Raw genomic sequence first — 26,394 nt, 5'->3', positions numbered from 1 at the left:
AGGTATAATATAATATAAAACAATTATTCGATTATACGATTACATAATCATGCGATAACTTAGTACGTTTATACAACTTATTGCAAACTAATAGAAAATTTAATCATAAAAAAAAAATAGTCTCCTTGGATTCAAAATGTTTTTGTTATATAATTGTAATAAATACTATAATAATTAATATTCCATAGAATCATGGAAATTATACTTAAATACCGTAATAATAACTACGTTTATATTATTTTTCCATATAACCTGGAACTTTGTTGTTTAACCTTATTAAAGCCTTAATAATATTATATAATTACAGATTATCACACTTGAAAAAAAAAATGTGTAAAATCTTTACTTAAAAATCTTAAATATTGTGAGAAAAGCTTGCAGAGTGTCTCATGAAGGTATGAATATTGTTGGATTAAATTATAAGGACAATTATCTTCGTAGAACACTATTTAAGTGCGTTATATACTATATATATAGTTTTGTGAATACCGTAGAAAATTAGAGTTGATATTAATTTTAAAAGTATTAAGGTTATTTTAACCAAGAATGGAATTCATCAGATTTCCGGTAAATAAATACCTTACATAATATATATTTTTAAATTTCCGTAATAAAGATTATTATATATATGCATACGTATTATATAGACGAGAAAAAAAGACGTTTGGGTAGTTATACTCATGGTCAAGTAAACACACACACACACACATATATATATATTTTATATCGACTTGACGTTTTCTTAATTGTTGAAAATAATAACTATGATCATAATAGTTAAGATAATATGATATCAGCAGATACATTTAGAGCGTTTACACTGAGACATCTCGCATCCGTTGAAAATATACAATGTGCCGGGGTACAATATTTAAATCCTAATATTAAAATATAGTTATCCGTTTTCCGATCATATAATTGCCCACCTTGAACTGGCGACGATTATATTATGACACGATTTAGAGTGCGTGTTACGTAACTTTGCCGCGAAATTTGCGTGAATCGTCTTTTTAAATACATCAATATGTACGGTGTGATACACACGTTATACACGACGTATTTTAATTATTACATTATTCGGTTGTCAAAACGATGGTATCGGATTGGACGGAAAAGATATATAATCATTATAATTTTGTAAACATGCCAATGCAAATCCGTTTAGCTTCCTACACGCGTTTCTATCCTCGGACATTGTTATCTGTACGATATCTGGAAATGATTATTGCAACAATCGTATTTCAGCTACACATAAGAAAAAAAACGCACAAACCTATCGTCGTACCATTAACTAATACGAATGTTAAACTGCCCGTGCGGAGTACCTCAAGTGCATCTAACTCGTACATTGGGTATTTTATTATAATATATGTTCCAATGACGATCGCCATTGACTCTTTCGCGGTCCGATTTTCGTCGCATATTTCGAAGGTGCTCGTGAAGTACTTCCGGGGGTTTGTATAATAATAATCGTAACACGATACCCTTCCCGTTGTATTATTATCTTCCGTGATTTTCGACTGGATTTATCGAGTTTTTTTTTTCTTCTGATAGGTAGTGATCCTCGTTCCAATGCATTGGTCCGGAATTAATAAAACGTTTGCTTTGTTTCATGCGCAACGTTGTTACTCGTCATTGGAATTATAATAAACTTTATATTTATTGTATTATATTTTTGTCCAACTCGAGATTAGTTCATAAATACTGGGAAATATTTAGAGTTTTCCATCGAAATTAATATTTTTTATTGATGGATGTCGTTCAACACGTTATAATATAATAATAATCTTATAATAGTTATTTTATTGGCAGATCAACTATGCATTTGATCAATTCTATTAATCGCAAATCAAAAAAATCTATTCAACTCCAGAACAGATTCAAAAATAACATAAAGTTATCATTTAAATATCTGCATATTGGTTTTAAGAGAGGAATACGTTTCAGCGTATTTTTCTGAAACACAATATTTTATGACATTCATACGACATACTACGATTAGGCGTAATATTTCGCTACATATTAGCACATTGAATACATACATTTCTTTCACGTTAGTAGATTTGAGTAAATATAATTTTTGCCTAATTACCTTTGCTCAGGAATACCACAAAGATTAGTTTTATATTGTAGAATATTATATAATTTAATTATTATTATATAACTCAACAATTTTATAAAAAATTGTTTGTATTTTTATATATTTTTTTTCTATATTTATGTATTTATATTGTTAATTAATTTTTTTTTCTCTTAAAAAGTTGTTTCAATTTTTGTAAGTAATTTAATGTATATTTTTCAACTTGATATGTTTCCCAAAATGTTTTAACAAAATTTAAATGTTATACTATAGTTACTGTTACAAGTATACATTCGCTTCCCCAATATTTTTTGAAAAAATTGGTATTCTTTTCATTCCTACTTCATACATGGATATCCTAAAGTGATGTGAGCGTAGGGAATAACAGCTGTTTGTCATTCTTGACGAATAATTTTATTTGGTCCAGTAAAAAAAACCGGTGTTGCTTTTCTTTTTAATGTAGTTATTCTTGTTATAAGTAAATCATAAAGTACTTGGATGTTTCTAATTTTATCAGTTAATAGTTTTGCGTTCCTGCTATCCAACATGTTAAAATAAATTTGCACAAACAGGTATGCAATATTCGGGTAAATTTTTTCATAATGTGCCAGGACATTTTACGTTCACGTCTTAAGAATTCGAGTTTTCTCAACCAACGAAGAGAGTGTAAGATCAAAAATTACCGCTCTGGTGGTACATTTGTTAATATTTACTTTGACATAACATTATTGATTTTCCATTTATACATATCATTTTTTGGAGTTTTTGAGTGTCATTTAGAGATCTTGTTGTTATTTTTTATAGCGACCAGCTTAAACAAATTATCACATTAATAAACGTGAAACTATTTATCTGTACAGGGTAGAACTTTTGGTACTATCATTAAACAGTTCATAAGCGCGTACGAGCCGCTCCAGAGCGAACTGTTGAAAATGTTCGCTTTACCGGAGGGACGTAAAATTTACGAAGAAAGTTTAAAATCCACTGAACAATATTTCCCTCAATACGTGATCGAATTAAAAGGCATGGCTGACGGAGCAGATGTACCATTCCACGAAGTATACACTTGAACGATTAATTTTATTAAAAAAACAGCAAATAAATCGACTTACGTTCGAATATTGTGTGTTATTCCAGCTGTTCCTAATGGCCTTGGACGATACGCTACCGAAAAATTTGAACACCTCGAGTAAGGACAAGGGACCTGTAGGATGCACTTCATTCATAATCAACAATCTCAATGCACAGGTAAAGTATAATTATTTGTTCAAAATGTTTTCGTCTCGGTTATAGGTCAAAATGATTAGCTGGTCGGACAGTAGGTAAGTACTGTATACGAATACTAGCTGTATACACATAATACAAGTTCAAGGACGGTTCCACAGCTAAAGAACTGTGCGTTAGGCTATTCAAGAGGCTACTTGTTAGAAACTGGATTATAAATGTACACCTTGTAACATACAAACACTATATCAGTGGTTCTCAACCTGGGTGCGCACCCCCCTAGGGAGGCGTGAAAATATTTCAAGAGAACGTGAAATTATTAAAAAAAAAACTCGAAAAATGAAAACATTACAGTTTTCTACGCCGTGCTTTGCCGCTGTGTTGGTCGCCGCCGTGGTCGATTTTATTTTTATGCAAATAAATTCATTTAATATTAAAAAAACTTTATTGAAGTTGTATTCTTATTAATCCAATAACCGACATTAAAGTATAGTTTACAAATAAATATTATGCATACATCAATCTTATAGCAGTGAGGGTGCGGGGCGTGAACTCATAAAATGGTTTGAAAGGGGGCGTGGACATCAAAAGGTTGATCATATATTGTCAAAAGGCACATCATATAATATGCGTTTATAAGTTTATTCATGACTATTAATGAAAACATTTACATTTATTTCATTGAATGAATAATGCCATGTTAAATGGGGTCCGGTATAGAGATGTTTTACTACACTCTACAATTAAACCAGGGGCGTAATTTGAATGGTGGCAACCGGTGAATTTGCTTCTGTTTAGTATTAATTTTGTCCTATAGTTGGTACACTTAAAAGAGGCCAATATCGTTAAAAAAAATGTTAACGATGTATCAGATGGCCTACAAACCCCTTCCCCAGATCTTTCTCTATACTCATACTTATATTTTGTAAATATTTTGAGCATTTTAATAGAGTTTTTAAACTTTTTTTTTCAAACAAGTCCTATTTCGCTTATATCTGAATTGATATTTCGATATGCGTAAAGACTTTATAAGCATTCTAAATCTAATCAAGAAACATCAATTGCGTTTGTCACAGAAAACCAAAATTTAATAAAAACTCGTACAAGAAAAATACAAACATCGTGAACACCAATTTTTTTGTCGGATGTTAAATAAAAGTCATCTTGATATAAAAATATTTTTTTAACTTTATATTGCTTTTGCTATCCATCGTACACGATGAAAGGTACCTGGAAATCGAATAGATTTACCACCAAGAAATATCTTTGATAATTTTAATAATTCTTTCTAATCTTCTCTTGGTTGATTTTCGGCATTACAATATTTAATAATATTTTCTTTTCTAGTCTATCGACATTTTATTTCCCAGATAGGAATGGTTATAATTTTCCATCGAAATGGACCACAATTGTACTAATATCTTATTTTCGGAAATTTTCACGTAGTTTTTTTTGCGTGTTCTATCCTTAAATATTTTCGACAACGTTAACCTGTTGAACGATCTATGACTAAATCTCAGTAACATTAGCTTGTGACGAAAAAAATTTCTCAAAACGTACCTATAAAATAAATTAAGTCAAAAGAAACTTTTAGATCTTACACTTATATCTATTGAACAAGAAATATCTAACAACATTGACTATCAAAAGTTCTTAGAAACTTTCGCTTTAAAAAAATCAAGAAAAATATGTTTTAGTCATATCCAATAAGTCAAGTAAAAATTATACTAGAATACAGTATACAAATAATATTCAAGTGTTATTATTATTATTAATATTATTAAATCAATAAAAGTTTGTTTTAAGACATCGTATTCATTTTTTTTCACAATCACTCCTACGATAAGATTAAAATAATTTCAATTTAGGAACTCCTAATAGTGTATTGTCCTGGGCCTTACGAACCCTGGCGCTGTCTCTGGCTATAATCCAACTAAAATATTCACCTTGGTAGCGTCTACAAACTAAGGGACTGAGAGCGTTATTGTACGTAAACGATTCGGTGTCGAAAACCTTCTCACGTCATCTCTTGTGAATCGATATGGCGTATATGTCGTGTGAACCCGGTGAAAAGGTGGGAAAAAAATCGATCTATAACGATATGCAGATAAAAGATATCCGACCGATAACGCGTAAGGTCATTTTAATATTTTGGCTACTAAATACTTTCGTAAATGGGTTTAATACTAATGCAAATGGCCAGACTCAAATAGTTCATGTTAACCTTCCTGGGCTATTCTTATATATTCTGAATATTAAATCTGAAATTGATGTGAATATCAGAAAACATTAAAAAGATGAAAATTATAAAAATTAGGACATTATCGATTGATTGGAAAGTTTTGCAAACAACTTTTAATCTTATTTTTTGATATATTTTATATTTGATCCGTCAAAATATCCGTTCGGTAAAATGTCTTTTCGTCGAAATTAAAATAAAAAAAAAAAAAAAAACGTCAAAATGAATTTCGCTAAATGAACGTAAAGTTCACTCCGTGATCCATCAGTACTCACAACGAATCCGCGTCGTTTTGCAGTTGTTGGGACACACAGAAGATGCGATGTCTGAGACGGTAAACAACTATTACATCATATCCGCGCACGTGGTACCCGGCGAAGACGAGTCGGGCGGTTTATTTGCGGCCAGGGATGAGAAGTTCGAGGCACTCGCGTACGCCGGTCACTTACCGGGCTACGCAAGCGGCCACAACCACCACGGGCTGGTGTTCTCTATCAACACGATATTCGTCAGCAAACCATTGAGGGGCAAAATCCGTGAGTGCAAAAAAAAAACGATTAAAAAATAATGATAACCAAAAAACATGATGAACGTCGCTATATTTTCGATTCACTTTGGGCACATCGTCGTTTATCCTGGTACTACAGATACCGTTACTCAGTGATACGGTGAAAATGTATAAATTATGATGCACAACTTAAATATTTCAGCGCCAACCCTTCCACTTCTTTCTTAAGCGCACCATCCTTGACATTTTTTCAAAAACGTAGATCGGAAGGGTACTATAGACCGTTAAACATTGAAGTAACTACGTACTTATGTTTTACCAACTAAAAATTAGGATTATCTAATTCCGAGAGGCTTTTCCCTCTTCTATGCTACAATAAATTAAAAGCACAGAATGTTGAGTCCTCGTGTTATATTCTTATCGCCTACCAAGTATTTCGTGTTTCGTGTTTGTGATACGTTTGTACTCGGAAACATGCTATGCGTGAGTTCGTTCTAAAATCTAAATCCATCTGAATCCGACTACACGCCCATCCACCTGTAAAATGTTCATCGTGTCGCCTGGGTGTAATAAAAACCCTTTCACCTATCTACGGCCGTTAACTAATATCGCGATACCGAACTCATCAATACTGCCGTCCGATTACATGTTTACACGTGCGCAGACATTACCGACAGGGAGCCTAACATGATACACCATTAACGTTAAATTTTAGCAACACTTTTGGACGAAATAACTTCGTTTAACTTAACAATTACATATTTCGGTGACGGGTGAGAAGGGAAATTTCGTAGATTAATCAGGTGCCTGTTTTGATTACCTGGTGTGCACGCTCATTCGCGTGCGTTTCGCGCTCAATACACCGTCGGTTTCATTATTTTTAGCCAGAGAATTCATCACCCGAGCCCTGCTGGCCTCCAAGGCTAATTTGACGGAGATCGTAGACGTGCTAACCAACAAGGGCATCGGTACGGCCGACGGTTTCAACGTGAACTTTGCTTTCCTAGACGTGCCCGTTAAGTCACGAGTATTCTACACGGCCGAAGTCACGCCTAAGGCAGAAGACAACAGGTCTGAAGTCTATCTCGCTGACTTCGGGATCGGAAGAAATTCGTTGCACACCAACAGGTCTGTACGCGCCAAACGATAGTGGTACGGAAATTGTACTATACGCGACGCCTATCGGCCGGTCTTGGAATTCACCGTACGTTTCCTCACCACAGATTGCTCCATTTGAAGTACCCAGAGCTGAATGAAGCCGCGTATGGGAGCAGCGTGTCCAGGGAAAGCAGGTACAGGCAGATGACGAAGAATAGGGACGCCACGAGCTTGGAGGACATGATAGAGATACTCGGCAACAAAGAAGACGATCCGTGGCCGATTTTCAGCGACAAGGCCACCGCCAGGGTGAGCACGATACATTTGGGTAAGTGCATTTCATTTTCCAACATTTGATGCATACATACCGAAATATATATTTATATGTATGGCGATTCATTTAACTACCCACTCACTTATAAACAGAAAATTCAGTAATATTCTACTAAATTTAAACAATTTATTCTCTAGATATACAGTATACTTGTTAGATATTAGATGGATACCAATTAGAACTTTTTTTTTTAACCTAATATTTAATATTTTTGCATTATTTAAATAATTTTAATTTTTACTCAATTCGAAGTCGTTCCAATCAAAAAGATCGTAAAATAATAAACATCAAAAATAGTTTACTCTATTAGTTCAAATAAATGTGATTTATTTCAAAACTGAAATTGCGATTTAATGATCAACTTGATCGTGCCACAACATAAAACACGTAATAATTCTATCAATTAATAAAGATTTTTCTTTTATGCATATACATATTTTAATTTTAATATTATATCAAATCAATAATTATTTCTGATAGCACGACCGTATATTAATACTTTACCACAGGTTATCATCGTTAGGTTATGAACACGTTCCATAGACACGTTCAAGTACAATATTCCATTTTTTTTATACTTGTAATAGAATTACGTTCGATGCGCATAATACACGAAAATGCATTAGCTTTGAATATATTTTGTATTTGATAGCGAAACTATATGACGTATTTAGACGTAGTTTTGAAGGGTTAGAACTCCTACAGAAAAAATGTGTGCAAAGTCATAGCCGTTTGGGCAGAAGTTAAATATTTGATAGATTTACAATTTATTTGGCTACATTGATTATATTACATAAATACGTTAATTAACCAACTAAATGTCATTATTTTATACCAATAGAAAAAAAACATTTAGTGTTTTGCAATAATTAAAATTGCAAGAGCAAAACAATTATTTTTATCAAATACATATTATAATACGTACACAGTTTAACGGCTGTGCCAATGACAATAAGTTTCCGCAACACAATGCGTTAAGTATTTTGTATTGCTTACCCAATATTTCGGAAGGCGCAATGACTTTCAAGTATCAATTTATTAAACATAAGTCTACAATAAGAACTTAAATGTTTTTAAATCATTTTCTATATCGAATTTTTGCATGGAAAACCAATACACTTACATTTTACTTGAAACCAAATACACATGATTATTTTTATTTTTTACTGCAAATAAAATAATATTTGTTTAGTTTCGGGTATGCACATCGAAAAAACACCATAAAACGATAGTAAATTGGTAATTTAATTAATTAATGCCACTGAATGGAGCTTAAGATAGATATATGTTTTATTAATAGTATTAATAATCGTAAATTATTGTTCAGTTTACGGTTGATATTTGTGCGTGACACGTGTACAGTTACTTCTAATAAATTTAGTGCAATTTAATTTCAATTTTCCATTCTTCCTAATACATATGTACAGTATGTTTATAAATAATTAATAAATTAGATTAATTAAAAAATGGTAAAAATATGTATTAATCTTATTCTGATTTTTAAAATTGAGAAAAGAAAACCTAACCTCCTTTTTTACATTTATTTATGGTTTCATTATCCGTGGTTTCGTTATCCATGCAACTTTTTTGGAACGCAACCTCCGCGGATAACGAGGGATTACTGTATTCATAATTTATTATTTATTGTTATAACTAAATAACTATTCGAACATAAATACTAATTTGAAGTAATAATGTATATATGGCCGTTTTCCATTTTTGAAATGAATATAGAAAATGCGATGCGCACGAATACATCCAATAACCGTTACTTTGCCGAAAATCATTGAATATTTTAATATCATGTGATTAATAATATCTACCACAAATGTATACTATTTATAATATTCATGAATATTTAATCTGTTTGAATCGATTTAATTTGCTTATTATAATTGTTTGTGTTTCATTTGGCTGTATAGGTATTTTCGACTTCATTGGTAAGACTTGGACCATGTGGACCAACGATCCGATCAACAACGCGCCTCTATTGCAATTACCGTTGACATTCAGGAACTTTGTCAATCCAATTGGTAACAAAGTGGCCACCAACAAAGTCGATGCCATCGGAACAATTGACGAGCCTGATAACTAAATGGTGAAAACAAATCGTCGCATGGACGTATTTAATATCATTCATTCAGCTGTTACTACTATATTTTCATTTTGTATTTGCGTTTCCCGACGTATTTGAATGCCCATATGCCGTATACGATTCGATACGAAACGATTATTTTAACTGTTAAACTATTTCGTAGGTTATTTATTCAGATTATTTATAAAATAAGAACACAAGGTTATTGTTTCTCAAATGTATATTGTATATGCATACATATAAATATATATTAATATATATTAATTGCATGTACGTATATGTTACTAATAAATATATATGCTTAACCGGAATATGGTTAATATGATTATAATATTATTATTTAGATATAAGCACGTTAAAGTGCAATGGTATTATCCGTTTAGAATGTATTTCGATTGGTTTAGGACGAAAAACGACATTTAAATGGATCAATAAAAAGAAAAATAATGAACACAAAGAAAATAATATTAGTTCAAGAGTAAATGCTTGGTTACCGGTAACCAATTTTATCCTCAAAAATAATACAGTAAAAAAAATATATATACCTAAACACGTATTATATTTTGTCCTACGTCTAAGTTTAAACGATAATATTACATTTATTAACGTATTCGTTAAATATATTTATATGTATTCTTATTTTACAAAACATTTTAAACTAAAATATTTGAAATCATATGTGAATTTCAACGCTACAGTGTACAGTATATATAAATATATTTTTCATATTATGTACATACATACACAAATCGTATAGTAATATAATAAATTAATAAAAGTTGATCGATAGGTTCGATTTGTGCGTCGATTGATTTCGCTCATGCGTTTATACATAATCAATGTAACGATTAACGAACGAAAAACAAGCCCGCGCGATATTGAACTGTAATTGTTTTGATAATATAAAATACAAACAATAATGTGGCGTAACGTGTACGGGGTGATTCGAAGCGTACAGAAAACATGCCGCGGTATGATTTCGATCGACGACGTGTAAGTCAGTACGTCTGTTGGTGCGTCCGACGAATCACTCCGCACGTGTGTACCATGCGTGTATATACATAACTATAATAATAATAATACGAATATGAATACGTAAATGAGTAGCGAATAGAAGGCATTAGGTCCATTTTGTGTTTTCCTTGGACATTTGTTCGTCACCGCAGCGCCAGGACGAGGAGTCGCGCGTACACCCCAACGCGATGCCGTTCATTCAGACGGTGTTGGCCGCGGCGTGGTTCAACAGGAATATGTCGTACCCCTGCGGATGGATGGTTACGTCAAAATCGTCGATATCTGCCCATGCGGCAATGACGAAATCTTCGATCTGGCACGCATTCGTGCCCTTCAGTATCCGGAAGTATCCGTTTTCGCCCCACGAACGTCCCCAAGAGTTCGACACGATCTGCGGAATATAAGTACGTTGTATTGGGATGTCGAAATCTATATTGTATTCGTTGGCCTTCGATAATGGATATGATAAATTGTGTTACACTGTACGTGCAAAATATCATCGGGACAAAGATCCGTTTAAATGATCGAAAAAAAATTCTAATTTGTACTCAGAAGTATCAGTATTGGGAGAAAAATACTTATCGCTAGTTTCTAGTGGTGTCCAATGTGAACGTTTGTTTAGTAAAGCTGGCAATATAACATCAAAGAAAATAAGTAGAATACTACGGATCGAGTCAACAATTTTCTCTATTTAAACTACCCATCCTCTAGGACGTACTTCAGTAAGAAATCTGCATACACTTTCATTTTTTATTGAAAACAATAGCCAAATAGTCATGGATTAATTTGCTAAAATACAGCTGTCGAATTTGAAGATTAAACACATGAATTATTTGAAAACCTATTTCTAATAATAATAATTTTACTTTTTTGATGTATATTATCATTTATATGTCTGAATGCAATCAGTTTGTTTTCTTCTAATTTTCAACTAGCTAAGTAAAGAAAATGTTTGAACTGATAATTATTTATAAGTAATAATTAATAAATACTAAGTAGGTAATATTTAAAATGTGTATTTTCGATATTTTCTATACGATGTCGGAAAAATCGGAACGATATCGATACACAATGTTACATCGTTGCCTACTCATGGTCGCAACATTTATTTTATTAAAGCTTTCTCGCGGACCGATGGATACAGTGATACGTGTTTTATTTTTTTGCGTGCGTAACGCGGTTTACGTTCTGGGCCCGTTGCTGAAGTGTTCAACCGTTGTGAGCATATTATCACCACCATTGGTCGAGTTAATTTATTTTTTCAACCCGCTAAGTCGACCGTATCTAAAGAAAAGCGAGTCGAATGAAAAGTTAAAAGTTACTTTTCGTCATATTAGCTTGTTAAAATTACAAGTTGAACAGGGAAAAGAGTACCTCAAATTGGTTGAAAGTGGCTATTTTTTTAATTGGATATTAGCTGCACATCGTGGTGAAAAAATGCAACTAATTAGGTTAGAAGCTACTTTTATAATATAAAAATAAAAAAATATTACCTCGTCATTAAATAATTTGATTAGGAGTAACGTGACTTTTTAACTTAACTTTAATTATTTAACTCATTAATTTTTACGTATTGCGTTCGGAACGCGCCAGCTTATACAACTTATAACGAGGACATGGATAATTATGAATAACGAAGGATTGTTTTATAAAATATTAAAAATAATCAATACATTTTATTCAGCCACTGGCCAAAGAGCGTACCCAATATTTGACTAGTCCTTGGTTGTGGTATTCTTCACCCCAACCAATGATTCTCACGGAGTGATACCCCGTCCTCGATCCGATATCCAAACTCGGACAATTGTACACACCCGATTTGTACATGAAAAAGTCCTTGGTCACTTTCATCACAGCTGTAAGCATATTATTTAAGTATTACAATACAATACGTAATAAAAATTGTAATATAAAATACATTAGCATACTATGGTATATAGTAGCTATATAGCAAGCATAGTCTTTATAAAAAATGTCTAAAACAAACAATTTTGATAAAAAAAATTCCAAAAATAAACGTTTATATTAGATTTGAAAAGGCATTCAGTAGTGCCAACTTATAAGTAACATTTTATCTATATGTGATTATTTAACTTATTTATATTAAAATAAATAAAGTTTGACAGTTATAGAAATACGTACTCGTATGTATGTTTAGTTAGTACATTATACATGTGAAGGTATTTTAAGTAATTTATGATTATAATACGTCACTGAAGTCTCATAATAATACATTATTTTAATTTTGATTTTATCTCTCAGAAGTATACTGTTATCAAGCGCATGAGGATAGCATTCAGATAATAACTGAGAAAAAATTAATTTAATCAATCTTAATTTGTGTTATAAATTAAAAATTTTTCTTAAGACAAATCCTAAACGTTGATTTTAATTAACTTGGATAAATTATATATTAAACGTTTTCACACTAAAATACAAATATATATGTATATAAGAGTATGTAAATATAATACTTTGTCCCTGACCGGGGATGTAAATATGAAATATAAGATTTTTAAATTAGAAAAATACTGCTATTGTACCCATTTGTTATTGTACCTTATTGAAATACAATTTTATTGTCAAAGAATAACTGTCTAAAGTCGTATTTCTTAAGACAATTTTATTGTTGGAGAACTGTATTGTCACCGTAACAAACGTGCAGGTTGGAACTTAATTGTTTTTTAACCTTTACTGAAAAAATAATTCAAATCAGAACGATGTTTTAAAAACTACCTTGAATTTGCCAGCACTTGATGCGTGGTTAATGAAATAATAATTTTTGATGAAATTTAATTGAATTTAAGAGAAATTACGTTGGTTGCCTAATTAATTTTGAGAACGAAAAACGAATTGAACGCCTCTTAGGATTTTGTATATATGAACAAATAATATATTATAATATTATAATTATATATGAAAAAAGGCTGTGTTTCGAGAAACACGGGTAGGCAAGTTAGTTATCCATACGTTTGCCCGAGAGGGCATTTTAATTTCAATAATATTAAAAGAACATTCGCATTGAAATATATTATACGAAAACAATCAGGAGAATGAATGACAATATTAACATTTTCCTAAGTATGTTTTTTTTACTGCGGTCCCGCATGAAGGTTCTGTTGAATTCATAATTAATGTGTGTGGGTACCCATTGTTATACTATAGCTATATTTTCAGGCCTTGGTTGAATTTGCATTTAAATGCAAATCACGCATAGTAAAAGTATGCAAACAGTAAAAATGATTTAATTGTAAAAGGTTCGAATAATATTTTACAATATATTTGGGCTAATCGTTTTATTTCATTTGCATTGCTTACCTATGACCTTAACTATTAACTGTGTAGCATTATGAGGGAAGAATTTGATTAAATGGTTTTTTATTTTCTATAATACTAAAAACAGAAATAAATTCTGAAAAAAAGTCGATATCATAATATAAGGTACTTAAAAAACTGATTCACTTGTATCAGTAGTACATAAATTTATTGGTGACGATGAAAAAGAACCCACCAACCGTCTCAGATAACCGTTAATGCTTATAATTTAATAGCATAATGTAGATGGTACCGTCGATGATGTTTCTACGGGAAGTGTACTCCAAAGGATTAGGAATAGTCTAGGTTTGTTGGCTAAAACCATGTAATAGATTTATGTGGGTATATCGAACAAAAATGACTACGAGAAGTTAACAATATCCCCGTTTAGAGGAAAAGTTCAAAAACCGTATCCTGGTAATGTTCTGAAATTTTGCTGATTTGTATCATGTCATATGTTATTATGGAACACACCTTGTACTGGTCCGGAAGTTAAGATCTCGTGCATGATACCCTCTTCCGTGGCCACTCGGTAAACGGGACCGACTCGGTGAAGTGGAGTTTTGGACAGACGATTGGATCGGGTGGTGCGTGGACATGGTGCGGTCAGTTCCTTCTTCTTTTTCGGCACCCCGCAATCCGTCACTTGACCTACCCACGGGTAGCACTCTTCTGTGACAAGTCTGAAATATACATTCAATCAATTAATAATTGTATTTCAACGTCGGTGAAGCTTATCAATTGCCTGGAAACAGAGTTCTTAAAATATTGGTCCAACGCTAAAAGAAAAATTGTAATTGCACAACAAAATAGCTTGAAATCAGCATTTCACACACAGTTCCCAAGCTGTGTAAAACCCAAAACGCTTATTTAATAAATGGGATGAAAGCAATTTAACAATATTTCCAAATGCATTTTCCGTCGTTCGTTTGTTTCAAAAAAATGACTGTATAAAAAAACTCTATAAGTCAGTTATGAAAACTTAACTTATTTTGTAGTTAGATATATACATCTAAAGAATATATGTTCATTCTAGTATCAAGTAATCAAGTATTTTGCGCTATTACAATCTGTTTTCCACAGTCAAGCGGACATTTAACGAATTTATATTGTTTACTATGGGCCCAACGGATATGGTTTCGTCCGACTGGCATTAATCGCTTGTTGATGTATCACATAGGTAATAACATAATCACCCAAACTTCCGGATCCAATTCCACGCTCTGGTCAAGTGTCCACCTTGGCACCCCTGTTGGCTGCGGCTGTTGCAGGACAACAGGTGTTGCGGTGACAGCACGTCGCTGATCGCTCCTCTACTCATTATGCCGAAACGGTCGGTGGTCACTTGGACCGTGGTTATGGCCCAGGACGCGCCGCACCAGCCCTGGTCGATCGGCTGCGAGATGTACTTGCCTCGGGTACCATCGCTGCGGAGATCGTAAGACCGTTGCAACGAGCCTCGCCGGAACGCGGCTTTCAGCGGCTTCATTTGAAGAATCTACAACGAACACGGTAAACGGAACGCGCGCACGCGGATTAGTAGAAGTTATGTCGTCGCCGTTGCGAGTGTCTCTACGACGTGTAAAACAATCTGTACAGAGGCGGACTTTCCAGGGAGACAAAGGGGCAATCGACTTCCGGGCCCTCGATAGTATCATGTTAATAAAAATTTTAATATTTAATGTTAAAATATAATAGTGAAATTAATTGAGCACTATTAACTATTAACCGCCCAAGGCCCTCGATACCCAGCATTACGACATCGTGTTCGTAACGCTACGCGATAATGCATTAATTTTACATGACGACGCAACCATGTGTACACTCGGTGGCGTCGATCTCCTTATATCCAAGTATGGCGACTGTCTTAGTGAATTATGTGAAGGGGGTACCGGGTAGTAGGTAGGTGACACATAGCTTGGTACCCATAGCCCATGTGTAAGTATTACGAAAGTATAAAACTATTTATGATAGAGACAACGTGGTACGATAGAAACTTCAAACTGTTTAACATAATTACAAGAAAACATATCAGTTGCCTATTAGGCTGATTAAGACGATACAAGCAGTAGTTCATGGTACCTACACAGATTAATTTACGTAGATCTACGGTAGTGCGATGTGCACTACCGTAGATATAATTCGAGTATACGGTATATTTATTTTTGGATCGTGATGTGTTATTGGTAATATCCAATGATTTTTCGGCTATCTATCGACACGATAATTATGTATTAATCATTTATGAATTATGTTTATTGACCATTATTATTTTATTTTATTTATTTATTTATTTTTTTTTTTTTGGGGGGGGGGGGGGGGATTAGTGATTAGTTATTATTAAAATGTAATATTCGTCATATTGCTTTTTTTTTTTTTTGTAGTTTGGTGCCCACTGCGTACACCATCGTAGTGTTGACGAACGCGTTTGTTTTAATATGAAACGTATAGCTTATTATATTGTATTATTTTCATTACGTCGGGCGCAAACTTAGGTGCGACTTTCTAAGTATACGGTTCGATGTGTCACACACCTTTTTCTTGGAACTCAGTGTACCTAGCCGCAACGTAAGTCCCTCGTCGTACTTCCTGCCCCAAAACTCGCTGTAATTGCTGGCCACCCATCCGTAACGGTTCCCTTGGTATCTCAATTTGTACAAAAAGTCCGGATCGATTAGACACTCGTTGGTGCTGCACATCAGCTGCAACCTGCCGTTGGATTCTTGACACCGGCTGCGGAAATCATTTAAACCTTATAACGATAATTATCAGGAAACCCGATTACAGATCAGCCGTTCAATTTTTTTTATTTTTTCGTTCAATTATTTCCGTAATCAATATTTTACTTAAGATCATGTTGCATGATATTTGTACAATCACATGCAATTACTCACCATTCGTTACAATTGATTTTGATCGTTTCTCCGTAATCATAATAATGTCCGTTGGAGTAACATTCTAAACAACAAAAAGTATACAAGTCATTACGATATACAAGGTAAATAATTTACGATCATCATATTCGTTGTTTTAATTTTAACTTTAAAATATATTATTTATTGTACTGTACCTAGTGAATTTAATAAATAAATTTTAAAATTATTCCCCCCCCCCCTAAACTTAATAGGAAGTTAATAGTAATATGCTTCTCTACATTTTATACCTTTAGATCATACAACAATATTTCAATTTAACAATATTTCAATATTTCAATATGGCAATGATCTAATAATTAATGGTTTTATTATTAAATAAAAAAAAAAGATTTATATTGATCAAATTTTTCAGTCTAGGCTCAAAAAAGATTAATATTGGTTAATTCTTCTTAAAAATACTAAATTAATTACTAGTCATGATATATGGTCAAAGTCTAAGAATAACACGATTCAATTGATTCTTGCATATTTATTTCTCTATAATATAATATTAAATGTATTATTACTATTTACGTTGTGAAATTATAAATTATTATTTTACTCGGGAAACGAACATGTTTAAGTTTCAGTATGATGAGTTGATATCAAAACAATAAATTATGAATCCGTCTTGTGCTATGAGTTATTAGTGTTTCATCAATAAGTTATCTACATTAATAATAATATTTTTATACCGGTATATGTAGAATAACAAATGTTTAGAATATTCAGCCTATTTTGAAAAATACAAAACAAATTATTTACAACTCGGGAAATCGAATAACGATTACATTTAAATTGAATAAAAGAATAGTTAAGTTTGGTTATGGTGGTAGTGGTTGACGGTTTGCGAAAACTCGAAATAAAAATTATTGCGACCGAAAAAGTAATCGATCGCAGAACGATTCATTCATTCAACGATTTCCTGACCATACCCGTAGCGCCGTGCCCAAAGTAAAAAGATGGTACGAAAATGCATGTTATTATCGTTGTTACTTACAATAATGTATATATATATATATTGATTCGTATACGATCATGTGATCGTCAATCGTAATAGCCGAAACGGGCCGCGTTCGAAACGAAACAATATTACTGCGGCGGTTCGCGAACCAACGGGAGGAAATCGACAATGTCGGGCGAATGCGAAAATATAGAAACAATAGAGCGTGCACAGGATGAAACGAATTGGCACACGTAACATGTTATGCGTACGCGTACGCGGCACAATAATATATAATGGATGGTGATCACGGTCGTGCGCGCGTTTATAATTTCAGGTAGCATTCGGCGAACAATAATTCGACGACGATAGCGATCAAAGGGATACCGCGCGATATACAGCCGGGTATCGAGGGTAACGATTAAAAACGTTTTAACAGTCTACTTCCGCTTACGGCTGTCAACCGATGTTGTACAATATTATTACCAGGGCTCGGAAGTTATAGCACTAAAAATATTACTTTTTAGCTATTAAATATGCACTTAAAAACTCTAAAATATGCGCTATAAATAGCACGAAAAATCAAAAAAATATGCATTTAACTTAAAAAAAATGTAATTTTAAAAATTTTTGAGCTCATTAGACATAGTCTGGACTGATTGAATTTAAAACTGCTAACATAAACAATAAATTACTTAAACATATTTGTAAAAATTTACTTATTATTAAATTATTTTATATGTTTACCTTGGAAATTAACCTAGATTATTAAAATAATTGATAATCTAATGCAGTAATACAATAAGAGAATACAAATGACGTCACTAACTATTAATACATCAAATTGTTAATGAAAACATAAAATAATATTTGATGAGGTCTATTTATTTTTAATAATTAAATTTTTTTTAAAAACATAACTAAGTAAATACAATTATTATCAATAAAATGTGATTATTTTCTACATTATGTAAAAATATACTCGAAAATAGCATTATAAAACCTAAATTAGCAAAATAGTAATAAAACCCGTAAAAATGCAAAAAATAGCAAAATTTAATTTTGTTATATATATTTTGTATATAATTAACATATGTACATTATTAAAATACATATATTGTATAAATATAACAAATATTAATATATTTTGTGTATGATATCCGAGAAGTGAGAAACATATTTGTATCTTACTTTGGATATTCTAGGATGAACCAAGAAAAATATGCAATTGCTAAAACTTCCGATCCCTGATTTAATTTTTTTTCAATAACGACTCAAGTGAACGCGCGCCCGTATTTTTGTTAGATATGAACATACGTCCTCGGAAACGAACGGACACATTTACGTATTCCACGGTCGCGGTGTGATCTAAGCATTTTGATTTATGTTTAACAATCGAAAACCGTCTGATATTTAATAATATTTTTAATTTCAAGAGCAAACGTAATATCGAACCATTTTTGTACACTTATCATTTAGACTTCTATCGCTATTGATTGTTGAACAATTACCTTCTTTTGGCATATTAGAATTAACGAATTAATTTCACCACCACCCTATTGGGGACATAGGCACAATAGGGTTATTAGCACCCCTGTGTTCAAATTTAGCACTCTTGTTTTTTTTTTCAGATCTATATAATCTATAATAATTACAATTAAATACCGTTTAATTTTATTTTCAGCAATTTCAGCACCCCCAATATTTGGGCTCTAGTTGCACCCCTGATTGGGGATCGTCGAGAGCCTTCATTGTGTTTCGAACCTGATTATTTTACTCACGTCTCTTAGGCTCCGGTTTGAGCACGATGCCCTTGCAGAACGACCAAAAATCTGGACAACAGTCTTCGGATCGAGTGCGGTTACAGAAGTCGTCGCAGTAGCACGTCGTGCCCAGTATCGGCGCGGAACAGTCGTCCTGTCGGCCCGGGCAACAGCCTCGCGGTCTGGCCGCGCAATACGCACCGGCCAGGTCGGAATCGTCTGCGGCCACGTCCACCACGGCACAAGCCAACATCGCCACGACAGCGACCGCGGCCGCCCACCCGTAATACCTGTTGCTGTAGCACCCCGTCGTCATCTGAAGATTTCAAGAAAACCGAATAGCATATATTAATCAAACTATTATTACGATCGGCATTATTGTTTTGGTCTACAGGTTAGTTAGGTATTTGTTCCCGAAACAATTTCTAATGACGATTTATCTTTCGGAAATTTTGACTTTTCTACTTTATATTTTTGTCTTAGATCGTGCTGAGCCGTGATAGCGTTCACATGTCGCGAAATCCGGTAATCATAATTATTTTTATTAACTTTCTAACTTAATAAGTGTTATTCCGTTATATAGTTATGCTAAACGAAACAACATAACATTTCACGTCAAATGCTCGTTCTGTTTTTTTTTTTATAAAACGAAAAAAATTGTCGCGTAAAAGTGCGTTTTTTCATTTATTTTAAATTTAAATTTAAATACCACCTCTGATGACACAGTTTTTCAATAACCAAAAAATCCAATTAAACGTAGTGCTCCTAATTCTCCAAAAACACATCAATCGAAAAGAAATCCAATATTTATCTCCGCCAACAAATTCAATTACCTTACCGTAGATGATAAAATTCAAATAGATAACTTTGAACAAAACAAACAAACTCAGTCGAATAATAAAATACTGTCGAAAAAACGGAAACCCACCTACAGAGTATTATAAAACCTCCACCAATATTCGTCCGTGGTATTGGAAATATAACCAAACTAACAAACAAATTCTGTAGATAAAGGAATGTCTCGATGTATGTTCATTAACGCAATCCATTTAACCGTGACTGCCCCGTCGTATTTCTTAAATACGTTTTTAAATATTTAAGACTAAAAAAAAAGCCCATGGGGGGGATATATCCTCCCTCAACACTCCTGCGCACTCCAATGATCTGCACAATGATATTCTATGGTACCACTACGTCAGCTGCTGACTTTTGTTCGCATTTGTCGTCAACCATATATAAACGTACACAGCCACCACAGGTTATTCGATGGTTTGCGAATGAAACGCACGGGGGTCTTTTGGTTTAAAATGTATTAACGCTCGCACAGCGGTTGTCGAATCGCACACGTTGAACACGCCTCGATCGATCAGCTCACAAGACCGCGATCCAAATATTTTTGTTAGCTGGGGTCGTTCGGAAAAATGTGCACGCTCCTGGTATGCGTACCGGAAAAAACCCATTTTACGTTTTAAATAATGAAAGGGTTAGACGTAATAATATGTAACGCGTGTTTGCAACGCACGCGCGCTAGCCGTTCAACGGCGATTTAACCGCGGTGGGCCAACAGGAACAATCGAAACCCTTCTGCGATCGGAACAAAATCGCATCCTCGTACCTCATCGTAAACCTAGTAGTGTTGCCATAGCGTATACTACATATACGCCGTATACTCTCAAGCTTGTTCTAAAATATCATGGTTATACTACGTATACTCTCAAACAAACCATAGAAAAAGAAAAAAATACATAATTGTTTTAAAAACTTAAAAGTATAGTATGTTTTTACAAATCCTTCGTGCGACGCTCAATAACGACAGTAACAATAGTCATGGGCTATCGACCAATTCGTCGACAAATAATCGTTATTGATGGTATTTCCCGTGATCGTCATCTTCGTCAGTCTACGACCATAAAAATCAAAAATAACATATTTATATTATATTATAGACTAGGGGTCGGCATTAAGCCAGCCCGCGGGTCATGTCCGGCCCGCGGAAGGGAAATAACTGTACCACCAAAAATATTTTGCTCGTATTGAATAGTAAGAAAATATCTCATTGCAAATGAACAACAGTTTGTCTACTGAAGATTTTTGGACAAAGTATATCTAAAATAAATACATGAACTGTAAAACCCTGGCAATACAATTAGCTACTATGTTTGGCTCCACATATATATGTGAAACTTCGTTCTCCAAAATCACGTTTCTAAAAAATAAATACTGTTCAAGATAACTAATCTAACTTTACACTTCATTTTTTTTCCAAGACTACCAGATTTTAAAAATTAGCTCAAAAAAAAGAAATGTTATTTCTTTCATTAAACTTATGTATACAATTTTGTTATAATAAATATGAATTTAGAATTACTTTATAAATAATTTGTCTTTTAATGTGTTTTTATTACAAAAATAAATACATTATTGATATAATTACGTTTAAGTATTTTTCTGGCCCTCCAAATATTTTTTTAAATTAACTGGACCACCATAGAAATTAATTGCCGACCCCTGTTATAGACTATATAATAACTATATAATATAATAATTCATTACTATAATTATTAATTAATGTGTAATATTTAGTATTTACGTATAGATGTCAGTCATCGTTCGTGAGTTCATCAATGATATGTAAACAGCCGTTATTCCGATTTGTTTTATTTTTTGTTGTATGGGAATATTGCAAATAAATTACTATTGTCTATTATATATTTAATCTAAGTCATTTTTTTATTGTGATTTCTTGTTGTTATAATGAGTTCAAATTTCAAACGTGGCCCCTTGATAGCTTTTTTTCCCCCGGACAAAAAAAAATTAATTCTAATGTTGATATTACTGTAGCTGGTTCATTAGTTTTACCATACAACGAGGAAAATAATGATCGCATAGTTCAATGTGATCCAAATATTACGAAAATATGTAAAAGTTGGCCCATGTTATGGACTAATGAACAAGTAACTGAATTTCAGAAGAAAAATTCGTGGATGAATTGTAAAAATGGGAAATCAGGATGTTGTACTTGCATACAAGTAAAAAATACTATTCAGTTACAAAAATCTATTGCTGATGGTAAACTTCGAATGTCACGTGAATGGGTGGACATTGAAATAATGGCTACTGGAAGTAATCGTGCGAATCAATTATCTTCTTTAAGAAGTAAAATTAAACAACATTTGGAAAGTAAATCTCATTTATTTGCTGAGAACATCTTAAAGAAAGGCTCTGAACAGGTTTTGGATAGGATGTTTGAACATATGTCCGAAACTGTGATTAACAGTAATATGAAAATTTTTCAAACTGCATAATTGCTTAGTGAAACATCATCGTCCTTTTCTACTGTTTGAAGAACTTATTAAACTGCAGAAAATGAATGGATTAGACATGGGATCTTCCTTGCACAATCGAATAATTAACGTTATCGCAAAAGAGATGCGCCAAGAGCTAATCACACGTCTTATAGAGTCAAACTCAAAATTCACAATAATGATTGACGAATCGACTACACTGAGCACAAAGCGCATACTTATTTTATAAATTTTATAAATTTTTTCAAACTTTAATTCAGATATTCCTATTGTAGTATTTTTTGATTTAATAGAGCTGGATGGACAAGACGCTGTAAATATTGAGAAAGTCTTGTGGTTGAGCTTAGAAAAAATTGGAATTTCCAAGTCATTTGCATTGAAGAATTAAATTGCATTTGCAAGTGATGGAGCTAGAGTAATGACAAGCACAAAATCTGGAGTAGCTGCTAACCTTTGTGAGAGGATCCCACAACTATTTACGTAGCATTGTTTATGTCATAGCCTTGAACTTTCAGTACATGATGTCATAAAAGATGTGCAAGGTGTTTCTCGTTTTCAAAGTTTCATGGATAAACTTTACTCTTATTATCACCAAAGTCCTAAAAACTCTAGGGCCTTAGACGAAGCTTGTTTGGTGGTTGGAATTGAAATGAAAAAAATTGGTCGTATTTTAAATGTGCGTTGGTCTGCCAGTAGTTTTCGTACAATAAAAGCCATATGGGAAAACTATCCAGGGATACATAAGCACGTGAGTCAAATTCTTGAAATAGAACTAAAAAAAAAATTAAAATCTTCTTCTTTTCTAGAGGAGCTTGGACTCTTTTATGATGTCCTTTTCGAACTCGGAATGCTGTCTTATACACTTCAATCAAGGAAAATAACATTAATGCACGCTCAATTAGAAATATGTAGAACAATTAGAATTCTAGAAAGCTTGAAGACAGAACCTGGTGAAAAATAATTATAAAAACGAATTCATAAAGGCATAAATATTACAATCAAAAAGTCTGGAGGAATCAACAGATTGCAATTCTTAGAATATATAGTCGATAAAGTGCGTCAGCGCTTATTTACCTTAAAAATAGAAGAATATTACAAGATCTAAAGGTATGGAATATTGAAAAATATAATCTAATTAATAATTATTACTGTACGCAAACATCTAAATTGCAATTTTTTTCATTCTGTATATTATTGGAGAAGTATTTAAAATAGAAACCGATGATGATAGAGGAGAAGAAGAAATTAAAAGATTGTCACGCAGATTTGGTTTATCTGAATTTGAAAGTTTAATAAACTTTCGTTCACAAAATGCGTCTTTTGATCTTATAAAAACACTAAACATACTTCCAACAACAACTTCCGAGTGTGAACGAGGACTTTCTGATATGAATCTCACCATAACTAATCTTAGAACTCGTTTAATGGTTGAAAATGTGTCAAATTTAATGTTTATCTCCATCAATAGCTCCCCAGTTGAAGACTTCAATCCACGGCCATACGTAAAAATTTAGCTGCGAAACCACAGATAAGCAGATTCAGCTCCACGTGGTAAAGAACAAAAATGAACCGTCGACGAAGAAGATGAGTTAAGAAAACAATTTTTATCAATTTATTTAGGTAAATAATTTTTATAATTTTGTTTTTTATCTATTAAAAATGTAATAGTAATTTTTTTGATTATTAATTAAACTTCTCTACCATTTTTATCGTAAAAAAAAAAAAAAATGAAATACCTATATTTTGGCGTTCTTCAGCGTATGCTCTCATAAAAAATGATGGGAACATCACTGGGAATACCTACGAGAAACGACTTAATGATAACGATGGAATGTGAATAATTGGTATTCGACACTAAACTAATCTTATAGGCTCATGGGTCAGATAGCTGGTAGTGAAACGCGCAGCGCGTAAAAGAGGGGAGTGGCAACATCGTATTATCAACCGGCGTATGAGCAAGAGACAATCGATGAATTTTGAGAGTAAAACCTGTAAGCTTGCATAAAACTACGGACAAGACATAACTTTTAATAATAAGACAGTGAACGTACAATGTCCGCAAATGTCATGTCGGCCTACCGTGTTCGAACAACTGGATCTTGTGGCCAGCGACGTGAAAAATAATTCAGTACAACAAGAACGAGACTGTAATAACGTCGCTGTTAAACACGTAACGATTCGTTAGACGTTATTGATATCGACTTCACCTATGTTACTTCACGATATTGTTTTCGTTCTCTACATCTTCGTGTGTATATATTACTATTATTATGGCGCGAATTTTTTCTTAGCATCTACACAGTATGTCGTATGCAATATTTTTTATCGAACATTAATAGAGTGGAAGCCATTGTCTGCAGTTCGTTTTCAACATCGCGTTTCAGTAATTTTATAAATGCCTCGATATAACACTGGAACACAATAATTAAAACCTATCAACAATAAATGTAACTGTTATTACTTTTCAACAATCGTCTATTGTGCATAGGAATAAGCATGAACAGTTAACTAGCAGAACAATACTGGCTAATTTATAGAACTGCACACAGATCGATCGCAATCTTTTGCAGAAGTTCGTCATTAATTTTTTTTATTTATTTATTATTTTTTATTGAAATTATCAGCGAACAGTAGCTATTTCGAAATTGTCATAGTTAAAAACGGAAATAGGTACACATTAATAAGAAAATAATCGAATTTCAATGTATTTCTGTCGAATCATTAAAAACAATTATATAATAATTGTATTGGGTCTAAGAATAATTAAATCAACTACAATACGATGTTAAAAATAATACTTGAATATTTTCTTAATTCTTACCTAATATTCATTAGAAGTCACAAAATAAATGTAAAACTCAAACGATACAGTCAATATATATATATATGTATTTTGCAACTCGTTAATTTTGCATTTGTAGCGAATTATTAAATGGTCGTTCCAATTATAACGTTCCGCAAATAACGTGATATCAACTGATTTATATCAACTTTCTCGGTATAATTTGTTCGAGCACACTTGTCAGACGGTTTAGATTAAATTATATACTCACTGGGTTGATGTAAAAATGGAAAACTTAAACGCGATCAACTGAAAGTGGGCGTTGCACATGTACCTAATACGTTACGGAAACGAACTTAAACGTTGCGCGCGCACTGCACGAACGAAACCGATTTTGTCTTCGTTAATTGCAATTGTTACCGTGTACGAAGAGCCCGGTAAAACGGTTATAAAACAAAAAAAAAAAATTATGTCCGCATGTATTCCGGTGTGGAAGACACGAGTATTTAAAACGTACAACGGAAAGCGGTCGTCACCGTCGTATTGTGCGCGTGTACGAATGACACACATAAATAATCGTACACGAGTTGTGTCATTGTTTGCTGACTACCTCTTAAATGCGTTTTCCAGACATCGCACTGCCGGCGCCATGGCAATTATTGGCACGTCAGTTATTCGGACAAAGTGTTGTGATGCGGAGCATCGAACAAAAATATTCGGTGAAAAATACGCTGCGCTTCGTATCCCTATTGCGTCGAGTGTTACGAAAACGAAATAAA

At 33.0% G+C, this 26,394-nt stretch overlaps 2 protein-coding genes across 5 annotated transcripts in view; one reads left to right on the top strand and one right to left on the bottom strand.

The window, feature by feature from the left end:
• The window catches only part of LOC112692322, a 41,045-nt gene extending 31,235 nt beyond the window's left edge, over nt 1-9,810 (top strand). For both annotated transcript variants that reach the window (XM_025566953.1, XM_025566952.1), the window contains exons 3-8: nt 2,941-3,138; nt 3,218-3,328; nt 5,842-6,079; nt 6,936-7,179; nt 7,275-7,477; nt 9,406-9,810. In XM_025566953.1, the coding sequence (XP_025422738.1) occupies nt 2,941-3,138; nt 3,218-3,328; nt 5,842-6,079; nt 6,936-7,179; nt 7,275-7,477; nt 9,406-9,578 (1,167 nt within the window). In that variant the 3' untranslated portion in view covers nt 9,579-9,810. The remainder of the gene's footprint in view (nt 1-2,940; nt 3,139-3,217; nt 3,329-5,841; nt 6,080-6,935; nt 7,180-7,274; nt 7,478-9,405) is intronic.
• A 404-nt stretch (nt 9,811-10,214) lies between these two features.
• The window catches only part of LOC112692346 (tubulointerstitial nephritis antigen-like), a 34,498-nt gene continuing 18,318 nt past the window's right edge, over nt 10,215-26,394 (bottom strand). Inside the window, exons 1-8 of one of the 3 annotated variants that reach the window (XM_025566991.1) lie at nt 25,887-26,142; nt 19,547-19,844; nt 16,802-16,865; nt 16,442-16,640; nt 15,104-15,405; nt 14,382-14,590; nt 12,297-12,448; nt 10,217-10,983 (exon numbers count right to left, since the gene is read on the bottom strand). In XM_025566991.1, the coding sequence (XP_025422776.1) occupies nt 10,792-10,983; nt 12,297-12,448; nt 14,382-14,590; nt 15,104-15,405; nt 16,442-16,640; nt 16,802-16,865; nt 19,547-19,844 (1,416 nt within the window). In that variant the 5' untranslated portion in view covers nt 25,887-26,142 and the 3' untranslated portion in view covers nt 10,217-10,791. Of the gene's footprint in view, nt 10,984-12,296; nt 12,449-14,381; nt 14,591-15,103; nt 15,406-16,441; nt 16,641-16,801; nt 16,866-19,546; nt 19,845-25,886; nt 26,143-26,394 lie in introns of those variants that run through there. The other 2 variants (XM_025566992.1, XM_025566990.1) reach the window with 2 other exon arrangements.

The sequence above is a fragment of the Sipha flava genome, unplaced genomic scaffold (genome assembly GCF_003268045.1).
Source record: "Sipha flava isolate LNK unplaced genomic scaffold, YSA_version1 73_pilon_pilon, whole genome shotgun sequence".
Lineage (NCBI taxonomy): Eukaryota > Metazoa > Arthropoda > Insecta > Hemiptera > Aphididae > Sipha > Sipha flava.
The sequence above is the reverse complement of the archived record's forward strand: the minus strand, read 5'-3'. Positions and strand labels throughout refer to the sequence as shown.